This window comes from Penicillium roqueforti, assembly GCF_015533775.1.
Source record: "Penicillium roqueforti strain LCP96 04111 chromosome Unknown scaffold_01, whole genome shotgun sequence".
Taxonomy (NCBI): Eukaryota; Fungi; Ascomycota; class Eurotiomycetes; order Eurotiales; family Aspergillaceae; genus Penicillium; species Penicillium roqueforti.
In genome coordinates this window covers 3,004,927-3,023,026 of record NW_024067565.1, presented here as the reverse complement: position 1 = coordinate 3,023,026, position 18,100 = coordinate 3,004,927, and the positions used below count along the sequence as shown (strand labels likewise).

At 48.6% G+C, this 18,100-nt stretch overlaps 7 protein-coding genes across 7 annotated transcripts; 3 read left to right on the top strand and 4 right to left on the bottom strand.

Moving 5' to 3' along the window:
* Positions 1-169: 169 nt before the first annotated feature.
* LCP9604111_163 (telomere repeat binding factor family protein) lies at positions 170-2,308 on the top strand (the record flags this gene model as incomplete). The annotated part of the gene is made up of 3 exons (XM_039068478.1): positions 170-1,221; positions 1,276-1,305; positions 1,363-2,308. The coding sequence occupies 3 exons, from the start codon at positions 170-172 to the stop codon at positions 2,306-2,308; spliced, it is 2,028 nt and encodes a 675-aa protein (XP_038932711.1).
* A 719-nt stretch (positions 2,309-3,027) lies between these two features.
* Positions 3,028-3,700, bottom strand: LCP9604111_162 (sorting nexin-3; the record flags this gene model as incomplete). The annotated part of the gene is made up of 3 exons (XM_039068477.1): positions 3,028-3,056; positions 3,116-3,437; positions 3,623-3,700. 3 exons carry the CDS (start codon positions 3,698-3,700, stop codon positions 3,028-3,030), a joined length of 429 nt encoding a protein of 142 aa, XP_038932710.1.
* Positions 3,701-5,910: 2,210 nt separating this feature from the next.
* On the top strand, positions 5,911-8,264 carry LCP9604111_161 (WD40 repeat domain-containing protein; the record flags this gene model as incomplete). Its single annotated transcript, XM_039068476.1, has 6 exons — positions 5,911-6,106; positions 6,170-6,268; positions 6,325-6,704; positions 6,778-7,143; positions 7,203-7,968; positions 8,023-8,264. 6 exons carry the CDS (start codon positions 5,911-5,913, stop codon positions 8,262-8,264), a joined length of 2,049 nt encoding a protein of 682 aa, XP_038932709.1.
* A 618-nt stretch (positions 8,265-8,882) lies between these two features.
* Positions 8,883-9,282, bottom strand: LCP9604111_160 (translocon subunit SSS1; the record flags this gene model as incomplete). The annotated part of the gene is made up of 4 exons (XM_039068475.1): positions 8,883-8,923; positions 8,995-9,022; positions 9,087-9,145; positions 9,198-9,282. The coding sequence occupies 4 exons, from the start codon at positions 9,280-9,282 to the stop codon at positions 8,883-8,885; spliced, it is 213 nt and encodes a 70-aa protein (XP_038932708.1).
* An 851-nt stretch (positions 9,283-10,133) lies between these two features.
* LCP9604111_159 (uncharacterized protein) lies at positions 10,134-11,471 on the top strand (the record flags this gene model as incomplete). The annotated part of the gene is made up of 3 exons (XM_039068474.1): positions 10,134-10,591; positions 10,659-11,275; positions 11,338-11,471. The coding sequence occupies 3 exons, from the start codon at positions 10,134-10,136 to the stop codon at positions 11,469-11,471; spliced, it is 1,209 nt and encodes a 402-aa protein (XP_038932707.1).
* Positions 11,472-12,485: 1,014 nt separating this feature from the next.
* Positions 12,486-15,014, bottom strand: LCP9604111_157 (uncharacterized protein; the record flags this gene model as incomplete). The annotated part of the gene is made up of 3 exons (XM_039068472.1): positions 12,486-13,550; positions 14,512-14,856; positions 14,907-15,014. The coding sequence occupies 3 exons, from the start codon at positions 15,012-15,014 to the stop codon at positions 12,486-12,488; spliced, it is 1,518 nt and encodes a 505-aa protein (XP_038932705.1).
* A 2,280-nt stretch (positions 15,015-17,294) lies between these two features.
* Positions 17,295-17,679, bottom strand: LCP9604111_156 (uncharacterized protein; the record flags this gene model as incomplete). Its single annotated transcript, XM_039068471.1, has 2 exons — positions 17,295-17,511; positions 17,663-17,679. 2 exons carry the CDS (start codon positions 17,677-17,679, stop codon positions 17,295-17,297), a joined length of 234 nt encoding a protein of 77 aa, XP_038932704.1.
* Positions 17,680-18,100: the final 421 nt, after the last annotated feature.

The window sequence follows — 18,100 nt, the reverse complement described above, 5'->3', positions numbered from 1 at the left end:
CAAAAATGGAAGCTGACGTAGACACCTCCCGGACCCACTTTACTGGCGCCCGTCACCGCCCCGAGCCTAGCCGTTATCGCATGGATCTTATCAGAGCTTCATCTGACCCCCCAAAGATGGATGATATGTCAGATCCAGGATGAGATGAATTCTGTGAGAGCTGACCAAAATGGAATCTGCGAGCGCTTTGCGGCCCCTCGATGAATCAATACTCCGCGAACTCCCCCAACTCTCTCTCCGTATCGCCCCTCTACGAGAACCAGTATCATCACGAACCTTAAGCGTCCCATCGCCCCTCGAACCCAATGCCAGTGGGACACGGGAGCCGAATAATATCCCCAATTCAAACAGCAATAGCGGGAAGATCCCAGCAAATGCAAAAGCAGGCCTGCCGACCGTTACGGAGTTTCTGAACGCTGCGCGCATCAGGAAAACCGAACTGTCAGCAGACTCGCAGTCGAATGTGGAACGTCCCCCAAGGCCAATCCTTCCCGCTTTTGTGAATCTTCGTGCCCTGGAAAAGTTTCCATTCTCGTCATCCTTCGATGACGACGCCCTCCAAGGGCCTCGCAAGCGTCGACGCCGAGACCCCCAGGCTGATTCGTTCAGCGAGCATCTACAGTTACCTATCCCCCAGGCCCAGAAGGAGCAGCGACCTCCTCCATTTGGGCCATTTGCTATCCTGAATGGATTGAATGAGCCTCCACCTAATGCCGCCTTGCTTCCACCTATTGAGGCTGGGTCTAATATCTCCCAGCTTTTGACTAAGCCCTCCAGAGGCGGTGCTGCTGTTGACCCTGGGACGCTAGTTGCTGCTCATGTCGCGATCTCAGATGGACAGTCTGCTGCTGAAAGACGAGATACTAGACTCGAGGATATCCTCAGAATGTCTCTCAATGTGGATGAAGACGACGACCCTAATGATAATGATGAAAATGTTGAAAGTACTAACCCCATGGATCCTGATGAGATTGCCCTGGCTGTTCGCAAAGCAGAGGATCCCAAGAACACTAAGGCATTGCCACTTCACTCTGGACAGGATGTGCCAATTTCTCCCAAAACTCGTGGCCGGTCCCGTAAAAACGTGAGAAAGTGGACCGAAGAAGAAACGGCTACTTTACTTCGGGGTGTGGTCAAATGTGGGATTGGCAACTGGACTGCTATCCTTGCTCAACCGGAGCTGGAGTTTAATCAGCGAACTGCCTCAAATTTAAAAGACAGGTATGCTTGTTATTGGCCAACTGTATGGTATTATGCTAAAGTTTCGTCATGAAGATTCCGAGTATTATGTCCATGGGCGTACCGGTAAGCAATTAGAATTCAATCCTCTGAAGTCAACTAGGATAGCTAATATTACTCCAGTACATCCGATCCCAATGAAGCTGCGAAACAACTACATGACACTCTCGCTAACACCCTACTCAAAGCCAAAGGAGAGGGCTCTGACGAAACACCCGGCAAACCCCACCTCTCCCATATAATGCCCTCGAGTCAAGGCTCCGAGTCAATCTCTGGAGCAGAAGGCCAGGCTCCCAATCCACAAAAACCCTCTACTTCGAGTACCGTCTCATCCACGCCCGACACAGATCCCGGGAGTAGTAGCATCCCCCAATCGCAGTCGCCCTCATCGGGAAATAGCACACCCGCTCCCGCGAGCAAGTCCCAGACAACCCTCGCATCTCTTGGAATTCCCGCAAATGTCGTAAAATCTAAACGTCGCTCTCGGCGACCCTTCACAGCCGTCGAAGACGAAGCCCTCCTCAAAGGCTACGCCGTACACGGCTTCCAATGGACTCTAATCCAGCAAGATTCCCGATTGAACCTAAGCCACCGCAAAGCAACAGACCTCCGCGACCGCTTTAGAACCAAGTTCCCACACGCCTATCGTGATGGTGGCTCTGTGAATGGAAAGGCCTTTACCAACCCAAACCAGGGCCAGGGCCAGGATTCGGCTGCAGGCGCGTCGACCCCCCGCCCACATCCTGTCAACACCGAACAATCTCCAAGCAAGGCCTATGCCATGACGCCAACTCCAACTCCGAATTCGACTACCGCTTCTCGCAACTCGGCGTCGAGGAGTCGTCACGCTGCTACCCCTTCGCAGTCCAGTCTTGGCCAGATTGATCCCGCGCTCTTGCCTCCGCCTCCGCAGAGCTTTTCGGAGCACTCGATGTATCTTCCGCCTGCTGCTGCCGGTGCGCTTTCTTTCTCTTTGGATGATGGACCTGGGGCGGGTGCTGCTTCCACGGTGGAGACGCCGTGGGAAGATAATACCCTCGCTCCTATGATTTGGGATGAATTGACCTAATCGGGACAAGCCTTGGATGGGCTATGTTGCCAACGCATGTTATGAACATTTGAATTTTGGCTTTTTTGCTTCTCTTTCTCATTTCATTTTGATTTGCTTTGGGTACTCTGCGGAGCATTACTGTATCGCCTCTTGTTTTTTCCTCATCTGTTTTCATTGTTGATCTATATCCCACAGTATGTACACGGTTGTTTTTGCTACAGTCCCTATTTAGTAAAAGTTCTCTTTTCAAATTTGAATTTATTGACAATCAAAGTGACACTGAGGAGCAAAAGATGCAACAAATCTGGTATTCTCACTATGCATAAAGATAGCATCGCGAAAGATGAGAGCATATGGAACAATATTGGTAAATTGCCGGAAAAAGAAAAATCAGGAAAAAGCGCCTGTCCAATTAAGCCAAATAAAACCTGTACTTGCTTGTATCTGTATCTGAGTGGGGAGAAAGAAGCGGTGGATTCGGATATCAAACGAGCATAAAAAATCAAGCAATGATCATCACATAGCATACACTGCGGGGTACCCATTTTCAATCACGAAAGGTGTCAGCCGCGGACAGGATATCAAAGTGCGAAGTGAGGATTGGGAGAAGAAGGAGAAGGGAAGGAGCTGGAAATAAAGGTGAAAAAGGGAGTCCGAGGAGGCTAAATGGAAGGCCTATCCCATCCTAGGGAATGAGGCATGCTTCTCGTTAATGAATTAATGGTCGCAATAGTCATCTACCACGCATTGCGGTCCCAGTTGGGATCTGCAAGATGAGATTAGCAGACGTTCAACAATCCGCACAAGTGACTAGAATAAACCCACCTTGTATGTAGCTAGCAAGCACCTTACTCCCCGTCTGCAGAAGAGGGTGTCCGGCGACGATCTGGAGGAAGCGCTGCAGACCTTCGCGGCGATGCTCGATGACGTCGTCGCTGAACCGGTTGGTGAAAACCTTCCCTGGCAGTGGGGGTATCGTGACACGCGTGCTTTCGCGCTCGAGGATATCGCGGAAATACTCGAAATCAGAGTAACGGCGGCGCACGACGGAGTGTTTCAATTTGAAGGCGGGGATGTTGGTCCGGCACACAATCTCGTACGACGTGTACATGTTGCGGGATGTGCCATGGGTCTGGGGGTTGCGGACCTGTTGCAGTCGTTGTTAGTCTGGATTTTTCGTTCTTGGTGCCCGATGGGGGTTGTTGATGCGGGTTTTGGGTGGGGATGTATGGGGGCTTGATTAGGGGAAGATATGGGCACGAGACTCTGGGGTATTGGGGTAGGTGATTGATTCGGGAGTGGATATTGGGTATTAGGCGCTAAGTAACTCACTTCTATCTCGAGGAAGTTCTCGGGAGGTCCGTAGATCTCCTCGAACGACTGCTGTCGCGATTCTGGGACGGACTGCATCGTGGTGGGGTTGGGGGGGTGCGGAGGGAAAATTTGAGGGAAGGCGAGCGGGCTTTTATATTGAGAATGCTTGGATGAGGAATCGAGTGCGGACTATTCAATTAGACAGCTTGTCTCACTTTAGTTCCTTGGACCTGAACACCACAGAGTAGATCCTAGGGAACCCGAGCCTCGGGAGTTGGAGAAGCATCTCTATCAATGGAGACCGGGGAAATAATTGATCCGCCCTTTTAGCTTATCTTCTTGACAGCCACATGTATACATACATCGGATGTCAGGCCGCGCTTATTCTGATTTTTTTGTTTAATATTCTCAACGGATGACAGCTGATGACGCGTGTGCCAGCAACCAATCGACGGTCGCAGATATCCATACTCGCAAGCCACTTTCTCGTACTTAGGGGCTTACGACGAATTTCTCGCTGGGTGGGGCAATGGCGAAAGAGACTCCACCGCAGTGGCATTGCGTGAAGAGTTCTTTTCTTTCGGCATCGGGCGGCTGAGAATCGCTCATAGTTATAGCCTATGAATATAGACCTAGGTTGCTATCTGTATTTGATGTCCGTCAATGACCGAGAACACAGCTGCTAGTCCTCCATCCAGCACGGGGTTCGGGAGTATATGGGCGCTGGATTTGAATTAATTTGTCTGATCTATTGGCGTCGAGGGGAGCTGAAATTAACATCGTGTTGAAGTCTTGGGCGTAAAGGATTACTTGCCTTCAATGCAATCATCAAAAACAAGGACTACGGACACACTATTTACACAGCGACACACTCCATATGTCCACTGCTGGCCGCGATTCTCAATCAGAATACCTATTTAGAGGTCACCTAGTCTGTTACTATGAAGCTGTTTCATGCTATTAATCTGTAGCCTTCAACCTAACTTCTTCGTATACTTAAACTTAATAAGAAGACATCCAAAAAAGAAATTATGCCAGTGCAATGCTTCTGATATCCACGCAACGCTTCTTTCTGCTCAGTATCATAGCATAGAGATGGCGCCTCGCTGACTATTTTTCCCACACAGGCGTCGAGGGTGTTCTCTTTATTCTCGAAGGTACTGTGGTATTCAATCTGAGTAGGACTCTATAGTATAGGCGGATTAGTTGAATCTTCACTAAGGGAGATGCAAGATGGACCTACCATTTCTTGTCCACTTGGGATTCGGATTAGTCATTGAATTTTTCTGAATCCTCCTCAAGGGCTGGTCTTTTCTTGCCATCCACATTAGTGGTTGATATGGTTGGTGTATATGTTCCCTACAGGGATGGCTGAGATGGGGACGGGGATAGAAGGGCGAAAACGACTGTCTGTGATAGGGTGGTGTAGTATAGTAGGGAGTAGGAAAGAGCACAGGCAACTGCTCAAAGGGATATGTAAATCATACTTTTTTAACATCAGACTACTTCATTTATTGCCTTCTTTTCGACGCTAAGATGACACATCTTGAGTGGCAACCCAGTTCTCTACTACGGTTTGGAAGTAAACAAGCTTCAGAAGCGAATTTGAGTGAATTAGAAGCGACAAGTAAGTTGGAAGTGAGTTGGAAGCGCATGAGGTTTTTAGGATAACTGACATGGATATCCTTGCTAGTGTCATAATCAAGGTAAATATTGCTAGCATTATCCTTAAGTTATTCCCTTATATGCTTGCTTAGAGGACTACTTTAAATTGCTTGATGATACGGCTGTAGCTTTATAGAGAAGATGTACAAAATGTTACGTGCCAGTCCTTGAGTATTTGTTTCTTTTGTATTCAGATATCGAGAGGGAGCTTCAATATCTTGTAATGGAGAGGTCTAAACTCCTTCAGTATTATTATAAGGGGTTTGGGATGGTGCTTTCGTTGACATATGATTACTGTATAACACGCATATGCAAAGCTAGAGATGCAGTCACCATGGGCTTCTGCTTCTTTGCATATAATATGCCCATTTTGGTTTTTAAAGGTCAAATTGAGTACTATGCTTGCTCGAAACAAGCCACAGACTGGAGTGCATGAAACCAAGAGGCAAATTTATATACCAATCTAGAAGGTATAAGTCCTGAGATACAAAGGAAGTGCAAGCCGTCATCGGCGTTTAGCCTCGGAGTTAGGGTGAATGACATAACCCAAAGCCAGCGCCCGTGACCGAGGTCGGGACTTATCATCTATGTATCGATAAGCACCATATCTCCTCATCTATCACTACCGCATACACACAACTATGAGTTCAAGGACACCTGATAATGGGAGAGAATCTCCAAGGGGCCCAGAAGGGATCTGGCATCCTGCCCACGAATGGCTGGAAGACGACGAGCTGGATCCCGACTACCACCCCGCGCTAGAGCCATCCCAGGACGATGGCGCATGGGAGGACGACACACTCAATGATCAGCAAATGAGATCGGAGGGGGCAAGTGGTAGGACTGAAATATATGTCCTCAAAATACTATACAAATGGACTAACCGCTTCCCTGTGATAGGCTATAACCACATCAACCTCGAAAACATCCAAATCGAACTTACAGCGGACGATTCGGAGAGCGAGGACACAGGCAACCTGAATGAGGGGCGCACTCGTAGTACGTTGTGCTGGAAATTCTCAAAGGGTATCAGTACAATTTCTCACAAATTACAGTACCGGCTTCCCGATTATTCGAGTTACTTGCATCCAGTGGCTTACAACATATCCTCCAAGCCAATGGTTGGCCAAGCGCTATGGAAGAAGAGCAAGACCAGATGGAAGATGAAGAAGATGATTTTGTAGGCGATGACGATTTCCTGCCCATGTTCCGAAATCGCCTCCGAGCCAGACGATCCGCCGAAACTCTTAAACTGCCACCGGTTCCTAACCCGGAGGGCAAGAAGTTGATGAGCGAAGGTCATTTCGGAACTGATCAATTTTATGTCGACCGCCTCAGACAGCGCAAGAAATCTCTCGCGACAAGCCTAATGTGGCGAGAACTAGGCATTGATACTGATGGAGTCCAGAAAAGAGCCAACCAGTCTATTTCTCAGGTAGGCCAACTTAGTCGGCACATGTATCATAAAACAGTCTGCGGGGCTAACGCATACGTTTGACGCCTAATAGGGCCTCATTCCAAGTTCGATTGCGGACATGATCATTCACTATGACACACGAAGTTATTCAGGCCAATTCTCGGATGATGGCAATTTCTTTTTCTGCTGCGCACAAGACTTCAAGGTTCGGATGTACGACACATCCAACCCCTACGACTGGAAATACTACAAAACCGTCGATTATCCATTCGGCCAGTGGACTATCACAGATGCGACGTTAAGCCCCGACAACCGTTTCCTTGTCTACAGTTCGATACGAAGTCAGGCATATATGGCCAGCACAGACCCAGAGGATGATTCAGATCCTACTGTTTTAGACTTTTCTGCTCCACCGGGCCGAAGAAGTAGACGGAGTTGGGGTAGTTCACACTTCGGGGTATGTGAAGTGATGCTTTAATTGTCATTTCAATGGCTAACCTAGTGCATTTTTGATAGATCTGGTCTCTTCGATTCTCCGGAGATGGACGTGAGGTTGTCGCTGGCACATCAGAAGACTCGGTCATCGTTTATGATCTGGAAACACGACAGCCAGTTCTAAACCTCCGAGATCGACATCAACATCATGTCAATGCTGTGTGTTACGGCGACACATCATCACCGCATATCCTGTATTCTGGATCAGACGACACGACAATTCGGGTTTGGGACCGACGGTCAATGGGCGATGGGCGTGAAGCCGGTGCCTTTATGGGCCATACCGAGGGTCTAACGTACGTTGACAGCAAAGGCGACGGCCGATACGTCTTATCAAACAGCAAAGACCAAACGATGAAGCTTTGGGATCTGCGGAAGATGATGACCACCGCCGATATCGAAAACATCGACCCTGTCGACTACACAACTGGCTTCGATTACCGATTCGAGCAATATCCAGACCAGTTCCGCAGAAATGCCAAGAATGACTGTTCTGTTGTTACATATCGGGGCCACCGAGTCCTCAAAACCTTGATCCGCTGCCACTTCTCGCCACCGGGAAGCACAAACTCACGCTATGTTTACAGTGGGAGTGAGGATGGCAAGGTTTATGTGTACAACTTGGATGCCACACTAGCCGGCACCATTGACGTTGGTCAAGCGACACTCAATTCGCGGCCGCGTGATCCAGATGCCTATGCTACAGCGTATGAGATGAGTGGGGAGATGCTGTGGAGGACTTGCGTCCGCGATGCAAGCTGGCACCCAAGTGCGCCAATGCTAGCAGGTAACTATATCCCAGAACGTTCGTTTTAGTAGAAATTGCTAATGCTGTGTTCAGCAACTTCTTGGAATGGCTGGGGCTTGTCTACTGGCACTTGTACTGTGCATTCCTGGAACGCCGGTGCTACTAAAGACGAGGGAGATCCACCGCTTGGCAAGAGTTATGATGACAGACTACGATATATCCCTGAGTTTAACCGATTTCACGAAAATGCAGTAAACGCTCGACCCCGACGTCCATTGCGCAGTCGACCTGTTCGTCGATGGGCTGATGAGGAAGCTGAAGATACGATATGGTAGGTGAAGGATGTCTTTTTGGTTCAAAAGCATTCAAAGTTGGCTTTCGTGCACACCCTGGGGGTGTTCGTGTTCAATATATCTCACAATATCTACTCAGGAGGAGTAGACACATCTCTTTTGACGAATACAATACGTCATGTCATCTGGTCCACGACTGTAGATATGACCCAGGCCGTCCAAAAGCCTAGTATAAGATATTGTAGATGGGAATAAATGCCTCGAGGGTGTATATTAAGTAAAACAAGGACCCCTATTGATACAGGATGTGAAAAATGGTGGTATCTCATAGATAGCGATCATACTCTGTCTCCTATCGCTCGCCAAAAAAAAAGCGCCAAGTGGCCGATGGTGATCGCCACGGGAATTCAAAACGTAAAAGGGACAATGCCTTGCAGTGTGAAAAAGCTCGTAGTCCAGGGTTGTTTGGGGAGTCCCACGTGGTAGGTCATAGTGCCCAGTCGATTTGATAGAGCGGTGTCATTCATAAGGGCATTTTGCCTGATACCACCTCTTATCGCTCTTCCTCCCTTCTCTCTGCAGGCTTTTCCCATTATCAACTGTTTCCATCTCCCCAAAATTATCAAATGGATCTGAACATCTCCTGGGAGTGCCTCTCCCTTAAGCGCCACCGACCAGCACTTGGTTGACGGGAATGTGAACTGTAACAAGCAGGTTAATACAACAAACATGCAATGAATATGCAGACTGATATCCGCAATCTAACACGCACTCAGCTTAACAAAGTAGCCAATGGCTCCCTATCGGCGATGTCAGTTCTTCCGCCTTAAGATGCGATCCAGGGGTTGCCACAATGGCACATACCATAACAAGGAAACCCATGCCAACAGCCTGGCTGATCTTGATGAATTCACGCTTATCGGCTATTGGAAATGTCAGCGTGTCAGGAGCTCGCGAAATGACCGATCGACATACGCTTGGTGCAGCGGCGAACGAATTGAGAACCCTCCCGGATGAAGTCCTTAGGGATATCGGCAAGCTCCTGCAAAGTCTCAGACATGATTGCGAAAAAGAAGGATTATTGAAAAAGATTAAAGAACTTGAAGAAGAATGAAGTCGCGACAAAAGAAGAACAGGTGGTTTCTCCGGAATGACCAATTGGCCTCTCCGGGGGGACTGGAGAATGGAGAATAGTTGTTCCAGCTCCCAAGGTCTGGCCCGTCGTCCGCGCGCGATTACATCGCCATCGCCCCAGCTCTCATTGTCGGCCCTAAGATCTTTGGTGAACTTGAGAAAGCCCACGACGTCGTGATTGACCAAATCCCTTTCTCGGCGCCCGCGTTTATACCCCCCTATAAGAGTTTTCTTCCCCTTCCTTTGCTTTGGCTCCTGTTCTCTTCCCCCGTCCGTCACTACATTCATTGCCTGTCTGTGGCATCCTTCTCTTCTCCTTTTCCTCTTATTACTTTGTATCCAACAGTCGTGGAACAACCCTGATTCCCATTCTCTGTACACCGCGTCTGCAGCTCGCGCAAGTCTTGTGCCTACCGGAAGCGCTTCGCTTCGGATTGTACGTATTGTCTGGCCTCTTTGTTTTCATGTCTGTCCTTCCTATGTTACCCTTCGGGGGCTTGGCCAAATTTCCAGTCGCTTTACCTGTGAAGACTTCCAACAGGCTGTTGGAAGCTAATACGGGATCGTGATACCCCTGCACTACTTGCGCTTTCTTTCGTGGTGTTTTTTCAATGCTAATTGGTGGCTTGTGCCTGCAGACATGCACTTTTCTTGATTTGCTCAGAAGCGGAAAGGATCAAGAAGAAGAAGGGCCTGTACTATCGAACCTCAGATACTCAGGCAATTTCAATAATTTCTTCGAGATCCAATCCCCGAAGGATACTAATCTAGCTCGCAATGGCTACCGACGACGATAACTTCGACATTGACATCTACGGCGACGGCACTTACAATGCCAATGAGCCCGGAGATTTCAAGCAGGATTCCGAGCTTGTTCTGGATGCTCCCGAGAACCAGCCCGAGTCCGGCGCCGGATCATCCAACGCCGTCAAGCAGGAGACCCCTGCTCCCGCTCAGACCCAGCAGGTGAACCCGGCGAACAACAATGGAGCTCAGCCAGCACCTCAGCAGCCCGCACTCAACCACGGTCTGCCTGCTCCCCCCCAGGGAATCAAGCGCAAGGAATACGATGATCAATCCGTGGATCCCGATGCCACCACTGCGTTGCTGATTTCTGAATTGACCTGGTGGACAACTGAGGACGAAGTCCGAAGCTGGTCGAATCAGGTCGGAGTTGAGGGCCAGCTGAAGGATGTGACCTTCAGCGAGCACAAGGTGAACGGCAAGAGCAAGGGGTAAGAACATCACAGACTTGGTTGTGAACAAATACGATGCCGAGCATTGATACTAACGTTCTCACAGTCAAGCATTTGTTGAGTTCACCACGGCTCAGGCGGCGACTGCAACTAAGCACAACATTGAGAGACAAAATACCCCCAAGCGCAAGTACACCGTTCACTACACCAGCCCTCACCAGAATCCCTTCAAGACCCTCCCCAAGGATACCCCGATGCGCAATGCCGGCGGTCGCGGCGGTGGTGCTGTCCACAACCCTAATGGCAACCCCAACTACGGCATGAACAACCACACTGGCGGATTCCGCGGCGGCCGAGGCGGCTTCGGCAACCGCGGCATGGGCGGTAACATGAACAACAACTTCAATAACCGCAACAACTTCAATCCCATGGGTGGATTCCAAGGTGCCGCGCCCAACCCCATGATGGGTGGCTTCCAGGGCGCCCCGATGGGGGGCATGCAGAACTACGGATTTAACAATCGCGGCAACATGATGGGTGGCATGCGCGGCGGTGCTGGTATGCGTGGCGGTCGTGGTGGAAACATGGGCGGTGCTCCGATGATGGGTATGCCTGGTATGACTCCCCCCATGGGTGGCATGGGCATGAACCCGATGGCTGGTATGAATCCCATGATGGGTGGCGGCATGCCCGGTGGCATGGGAGGCAACATGCCAATGCAAGGTAAGTGATTTTGGCATACACACTGATCGTTCTTTCCGTTCCTCAATACTGACAATCTCCAGGACAACAAGGTTTCCAGGGCCCCAACCCCGGATTCAATCAGGGCTACTACAACCCTAACCCCAACAACCAGGCTGGTGGCGCCGACGCAGGTTCTTGGAACCCCCACGGCGCGAAGCGTAGCCGCCAAGACTAAGAATCCCAACGTCATGTTGCTCGGGAACCACACGTCATTTGGCCTCGTGGTGTCCCTAGAGTCTGTTGCTACAGACCCGATGGTCTTTGCGCGTGGTGAGGTTTCTTCAGAGTGAGGGATTGATTTTTCAAATTTTTTCATGGTTGCTTTTTAATGTCCAGCTGGAATGATGAAATCGGGAGAAGGGAATGGAAGAAACGCCGAACTACTGAAGATGGTCTCACAGGATCATCTTACTAGTCCTGGATCTGTTTGGCATTCGCTTTCCTCCCTTTAATTCAACGGCGTATTAGCAAAGGATATCTTTTTTTTTATTCCATTTTCCACATGTACGTCTTCTAGACAGCGTGTACTCGTACATCCATATAATTACATAACTCGGACAGTACGCGCAGAGTGAGATGTAATACTCTCACGTCACTTTCACGTTACTCAGCCGTCACTTGAGACGCGGTCGATATACAAGACCTTTCACATGTCCGCAATAGCTAGTGCACCTGTGCTCAAGCTACATGCGCTGCTATGCAATGCAATACCCCTGCATCAAACACGCGATCAAAACATCTCCTATCAAAAAGAAGCAAGGTACACCCTAGCTCATATAGGGAGCTTGTCCTTTTCATGCATTACCCAAGGCAGACGGCACAATATTGTATAGACGGTTGACGGTGGCAGTGCAAGTAAAGCTGGTAATTAACGCTACATTCGATAAGGCGCAGACCGCTTCTTGAAAAGGGGTATAGTTGGAGATGTCTAAAACCGAGACTGAGAAGGGCTTTTACAGCGCATGAATCATATTTCATTTCAAGTCCAATCTCGTGATTCATGAAAAGTCATGTAAGTAGTATGCCCCCCCTATTAAACACATGAGGACATTATGCATCTCCTGGAAGTTGAATGCAGACTTGCACAGGAGGATCTGGATATCTAGCGCGGAGAATTAATAGAAAAGAAAGACAGGAGGAGTATGGAAGATATTTGGCAAACCAGAAAAAATCGTAGAGCATATGACCATCAGGACGTGCGTATGAATGAGGTATAGAACAGAAGGAGCCCATTGTGACCCATCAACAAGCAAAAAATCTTATACATAATATCCTTCGATATCAAGTCCAGTATATAGCGGGGATCAGATAGTAGGAGCTTCTGGTACGTATCGGCATCTATGCCGCTGGTCCACTGGGCGAGTTTCGTCAAGGCCCACTTGACGTCAAAGCTGAATGACCAGTTTTGCATGTCCTCGGTCTGGTAGAGGCGTAGAGTGAGCTCGGATCCGGACGGCGACGAGGGAGTGAGCTCTTGCTCTGAATCGGTATCAGACTCAGCATCCTCGTCGGTAATTTCGGGTGCAATAGAGTGAGTCCTCTGCTTCTGGGTGTCTGACTTTGCTGCTGCAGATGCGTGGATAGTAAAGAGCCTCACGAAGAGTCGCACTCGAGTGTGGAGACGATGACCCGATTTTTGCGCACGAGACATTGTTAGTGTCATCTCGATGCGCTTGTTCGACGATAATTTGAGGCTTTCGTGGGCTTCGTAGTCGACAGTTGGGGTCACACATGCGCATTTGCAACGAGACACCAGTTGAAGAGGTTCCAGAATGGGCGAAGGAGTGTTTTTGAGAACAAGATCTTTGTATAAGCCTAGATTCTGACCTCCGGATGCTTTCGCTTTTGGTTGCTTGGTCTGTCTTCTGACGAAGAACGGGTCAATCAATGTGCCAAGTCCAATGCTGCTAAGTAACGTGGTATCGCTTTCAAAAATAGGCGACTTTTGGACCTTGTTGCTGAGATCACTCAGAGGTGGATGACTTTCTGAATCCATTACAACCCCGATAAACGGATTGTTTTGGGAAAGATCGTTCGTGAAGGTGTTGGTCATGTCCAATGATCGTGGGTCCAAGAACTGTATGTCAAACAGTTGGGTGGGCATAGTCTGAGGTAGCCCAGAGTTTGCCAATGCTCCAGCGTTAAAGTAAGGTTCGTCCAAGTGGATGATGGTAGAAGATGTATCTGGGAGGTCTTGCACAGGCGTTGTCGAGGAAGCCCCAATTTGAATAGCACTCCGGGGCAGGTCACCACACTTGTGGCAAAGGTCAGGTTGGCATTGTCGACATTTTGCCATGTGATGATCGCACCATCTGCATTTCTCTGAATCAAGGAGATTCTCTTCATTTTCGTCCGGGCGCTTGCGCTTGGTCGAATGATCGGTTCGTGGCAACCCGGGAGTTTGTGAGGGTTGGGGGTTATTGGGCATCGCACTGTCTTCTCCAGGGAGGTGAGCCCTGGACTCGCGAGATGATCCCTTAGGAATTTGTTCAATGGCATCAATGACGCTTTGACAATGGCTGCTGTTGAGCCGATTATCAGAAACAGAGTGCGAATGGATTCCCCCAGTCCTAATATTTGATTGTTTAGACTGCGAGCCTCCGTTTGAATTGCTTGGCCCGGCTGAAGAAAAGCTCTGGCTATGGCCATTGCCATTAGCGTTCCCGCCATTCCCGCCACCATTGTTGCCGCGACGAGATCGACCGCCGTTGGTAGAGGACTTCTTTGAACCAGGGGAAATAAGACAGTGACGCTTGACGTGATCAAAATAGACAAGCCAAGAAGATGTCTCAACCGGGCAAAGGGGGCAGTGAGTTGGGTATGGACGTCTCATTCCAGTTGCCTCCACTTCAGCCGGGAGCAGATCGGATTTTTTGTGTATGTGCATAAGATGATCACGCATTCTATCCCGCCGCTGGAGAGACTTTGGGGCACTCGGTACAGGACCACTCGCAATCGCATATACTATGCTGAGCCAAATGTCTCTTCAGGGTACCAAAAGTTGGAAAGGTTGCTCTAGCTGTCTGAGGATCGCATACCCAACATCGATACATTTCTTTTTCTTGTTCCGACGAGTACTCGGTTGATGCAGCAGGAGGTTCCGGGAGCTTTGACTGAAAGAAGGTTTTGATCGTTTCGAGGTTCTGCATGCTTTGAGAGACTTGATCAGAACTACATTGCTGGTTGGATCTGAGAGCTCTCCAGGTGCTGTTAACCTGTTCCATGACGCCGGCAGGTGGTTCAGATGAAGGTTGCAGAGAGAAGGGCGTGGGATTTGGTATTCCAATCGTGGTCCGATCAAGATTTCCCGAGGGATGAGCTGGTCGTTGAGTGATAATTGAAATTCCTAGATCACCTTCTAGGCTTTGGGGGATATTGTCATCCCCCAGGGGATATCCCGGGTTGATGTACGCCAGATCATTTTCGTATTGCTGTGGGGGTTCTGGAATTTGACTAATAGGCTTGGTGTTGATCCATCCAGAGTCCTGGAAGGCATCCGTATTCGGGAAGCTCGTCACATCAGCAGAAGAGTAGGCTCCTGAAGCACAATATCCATAATACTAGTCAAGCATTAGGACCCTGAAGCTAGGATCTCTGGATGAAAACTCACTATATCATTATCTATACCAGTAAACTCCTCCGAAGAGGCAAAGGAGCCAGAAGGTCCAGGACAATGTATCATCTCATCGTCCTCCTCATTATTGAGAGTGGAGTCCATAGCGGATAGATAGACCTCTTTGGGAAGGCGAATAATATTAAGCAGAGAAAATGGTGTTTGAAGCTTAGTCAAAAGAGTAGGTCTCATCGACGAGAAGGGGAGACGAGAAGGGGAGACGCGAAGGGGAGACGCGAAGGGGAGACGAGAAGGGTAAGAGACGAGAAAAGAAGACCTTAAGTACGTAGAAGTGGCTACTCTACGCCCGCTCGCACCCGGGTGCCAGTGCCAGTGCCAGAGCCAGTACCAATTAAATAATTATGTAGAACGAGATTGGAAAGAAAAGAACAATCAAAGCCCAACGCCAAATTGGCAAAGAGACATTTTGGAATAAGAGAGTCGACAACCGAGCAGGGGATTTACCGGTCAAAGTGGATTACAAGCAGTGAGGCAGTGCCTCCCCTCGGGATGCAACAAACAAAACTAGGGCAACGAATGATAGGTTTCATGCAGTCCAAAGGCTCTTTAGAATCGCGGGCGCTTAGGCCGTTCTAACTCATTGGATTCTTCCTGTGGTGTAGTTCGGACATTCGAAGGAGGTTTGGGGGCTGAGGAAGAAAAGAAGATCGTATAGATCAATCAATCTATTGTACATGCTTAAAACCCTCACTACACCAGTTCTTAGGTGTGAAAACATGTAGAAACCTATGCGGTAGAACTGTTGTAAGGAGTAGTAATAATCATGCAGTCACATCTCACCCGATATAGCTGACCAGTTGGGTATAAACCCACCGCCATCGGGTACTTGGAGTTGAAAAAAAAAGGTTGGAATGGTTATTTCCAAACGGTTAATGTCTCCGGATGTATCGATTCGATCTCCGAGAAGCTTGGACGGAGCAGGCAGGAAATGCAATAGGATGGCCGAAAATAATATTCGAGAAATTAATACGAACACACGGCAATCATCGGCCGAATCCAAAGTATCTGGCCATACTCCGGACATACATACTCCGCACAAGATAGAAGCAATGCAGTATGGATCCAACAGCACACGGACTTGACCATTGTCGGGAGTGCCAGGCGGAAAACTAACGTCGATCGTGTTGAGAAACCTCATGCGGCTGCCAGCTGAGCGAATGTTGAAATGGGAGAGCTCTCCTCAATGGTCAAGTCCGTGCGTTGTGCATTGCTTCTGTCTTGTGCGGAGTATATTACTCCGTACAATGCTCACATTTGATTGGCAAGAGCGGGGAAGGTGCATAATACGGGGATTGGGAAGGCAGGATATAGCGAATTGGATGGCTGTTTTTCATCATTTACGCGCAGCTCTGCCAGGGTGGTTGGGAGAAAAGGCCTATTAATCCCAGGATCAGCATCAGCACTACTGCTGCGGGATAAATCAATAATTTCCTTTCCAGACGACTCGGATGTAAGCGCTTTGACTGATTAAGATGAGTCTAGAACGGCAAGCTCAACCGCTGCCCATTTTGGACCAAACAGTCTTATCCCCGGCCAACAATAATGCACGAGTATACTTTTCAAAAGTTGGGCGATTGTGGTGATACTCGCCTATCCCCCATCCCCATTCAGACATTGATCTTCATATCGGTGGTTGTCGGCTTATTCAAAAGCCTGGGAGGGATGGATATTGATACTTATTCTTTAGATAAAAATAATTATGCATAAATCCGGGTGGAGAGGGAGAGAAAAAAAAGAAAAGGGTTCGCAGTGATGCGAGCTGTACTCCCGGCGGTAGAGTTACTGGATTTGGATCCAAGTGGGGTTGTACAGCATCTCTACCATGGCTCATCCAAAGTTTCAATGCAAGATTGAACGACACTGCAACTTGCTTTGGTTGAGATATCGTGGATGGATGTAAAGGAATCTCATTCTTCAATGTAACACAATAGTACCCGACTACAATTGCCTTGTCTAGATCGAGGAAGTGAAATGGAAATAAAAGGAATGCAAATCCAAGTATATATATGTACCCGCAAGAGGAAAACAGACAACGACACCAAAGAGAAGGGCCAAAAAAAGATTCATCAAGTGATGATCAGCAAGACAGCTCCAGAGCCCCACTCCATGCAAGCCGTTCGTCCACAGTGTTGTAACTACATATGTACTTGGTAGATTGATATGCACTAGGACGATCATTATCTCATTTAATTCACTCCGTACTCCGTAGTTAAATGACTAGATAACTCCCAAGTCTTTCCTTTCCAATAAATAGCACCCCAAACCAAAAAGATGAACCAAGCCCCGATGTCCCCCGGAATCCTTTACACAATGATCTGGTACAATCTCCAAGCTCCAATTTCAATGAACAACAGTGGCCAAAGCCTAGCGCTTTGGCGAGTAGGTGGCTTTGGTTGATGACCACGGCTCCGACGAGGGGGTTGCCTTCTCCCACGACTCTAGCATGTATGAGGTCCCCTTTTTCGACTTGCCATTGGAGGCGGATGCAGACTTCTTCGAGGTGTTATCTTGACCGAAGGATGTTGTGTCTTTGCTAGTGGTACCGGGGTCTTTAGTCGCGGGGAGGTCGGATGACGAGACTCTGAGAGAAGGTCAAGGTTAGCGGATGGAACAGATAAATCGAAAAGTCAGACAGATTCTTAGTGAGATATCACCAATGACAACTGAATTGAATTGGGTGTATCGCAGGGGAGTTCATATATATTATCACCTGGGCAAACTAGCCGGCTTACTTATTATTAGAGCCCATCTCCACGGAAATTAGTCGAAAGCGGTGGCGAACACGGCCTTTAACAGAGGAGGGAATAAAATGGATTTCTTCGTAGCTAGAAAAGCTACTCAACGGTATTGCAAGAGAGCGGTGCAGATTCCTGCAGAAATAGCCAAGGTACGAGCTATGATTCTGAAGAGTGCGGATTGATGACTTCTAGGAAGGGGGGAAGCAGGAGTTATAAGCCAAATGAGTTCATGCCTTGACTATCTCATTGCCCACGAAGATAGCCCGGGTGAGCAGAGTGGCAGCGGTGTTGTTGGGTAAGGTTGGAGATCCATTGAGTTGCCAGGTTTTGTATACCCAGAGCTTTTTAACCCAGGCGCATTTAACAATTTTTTTCAGAAACTCAGTAGTTATAGTGCTGACCGGCGCTAAATTTAAATAGGAGCTTGACAGC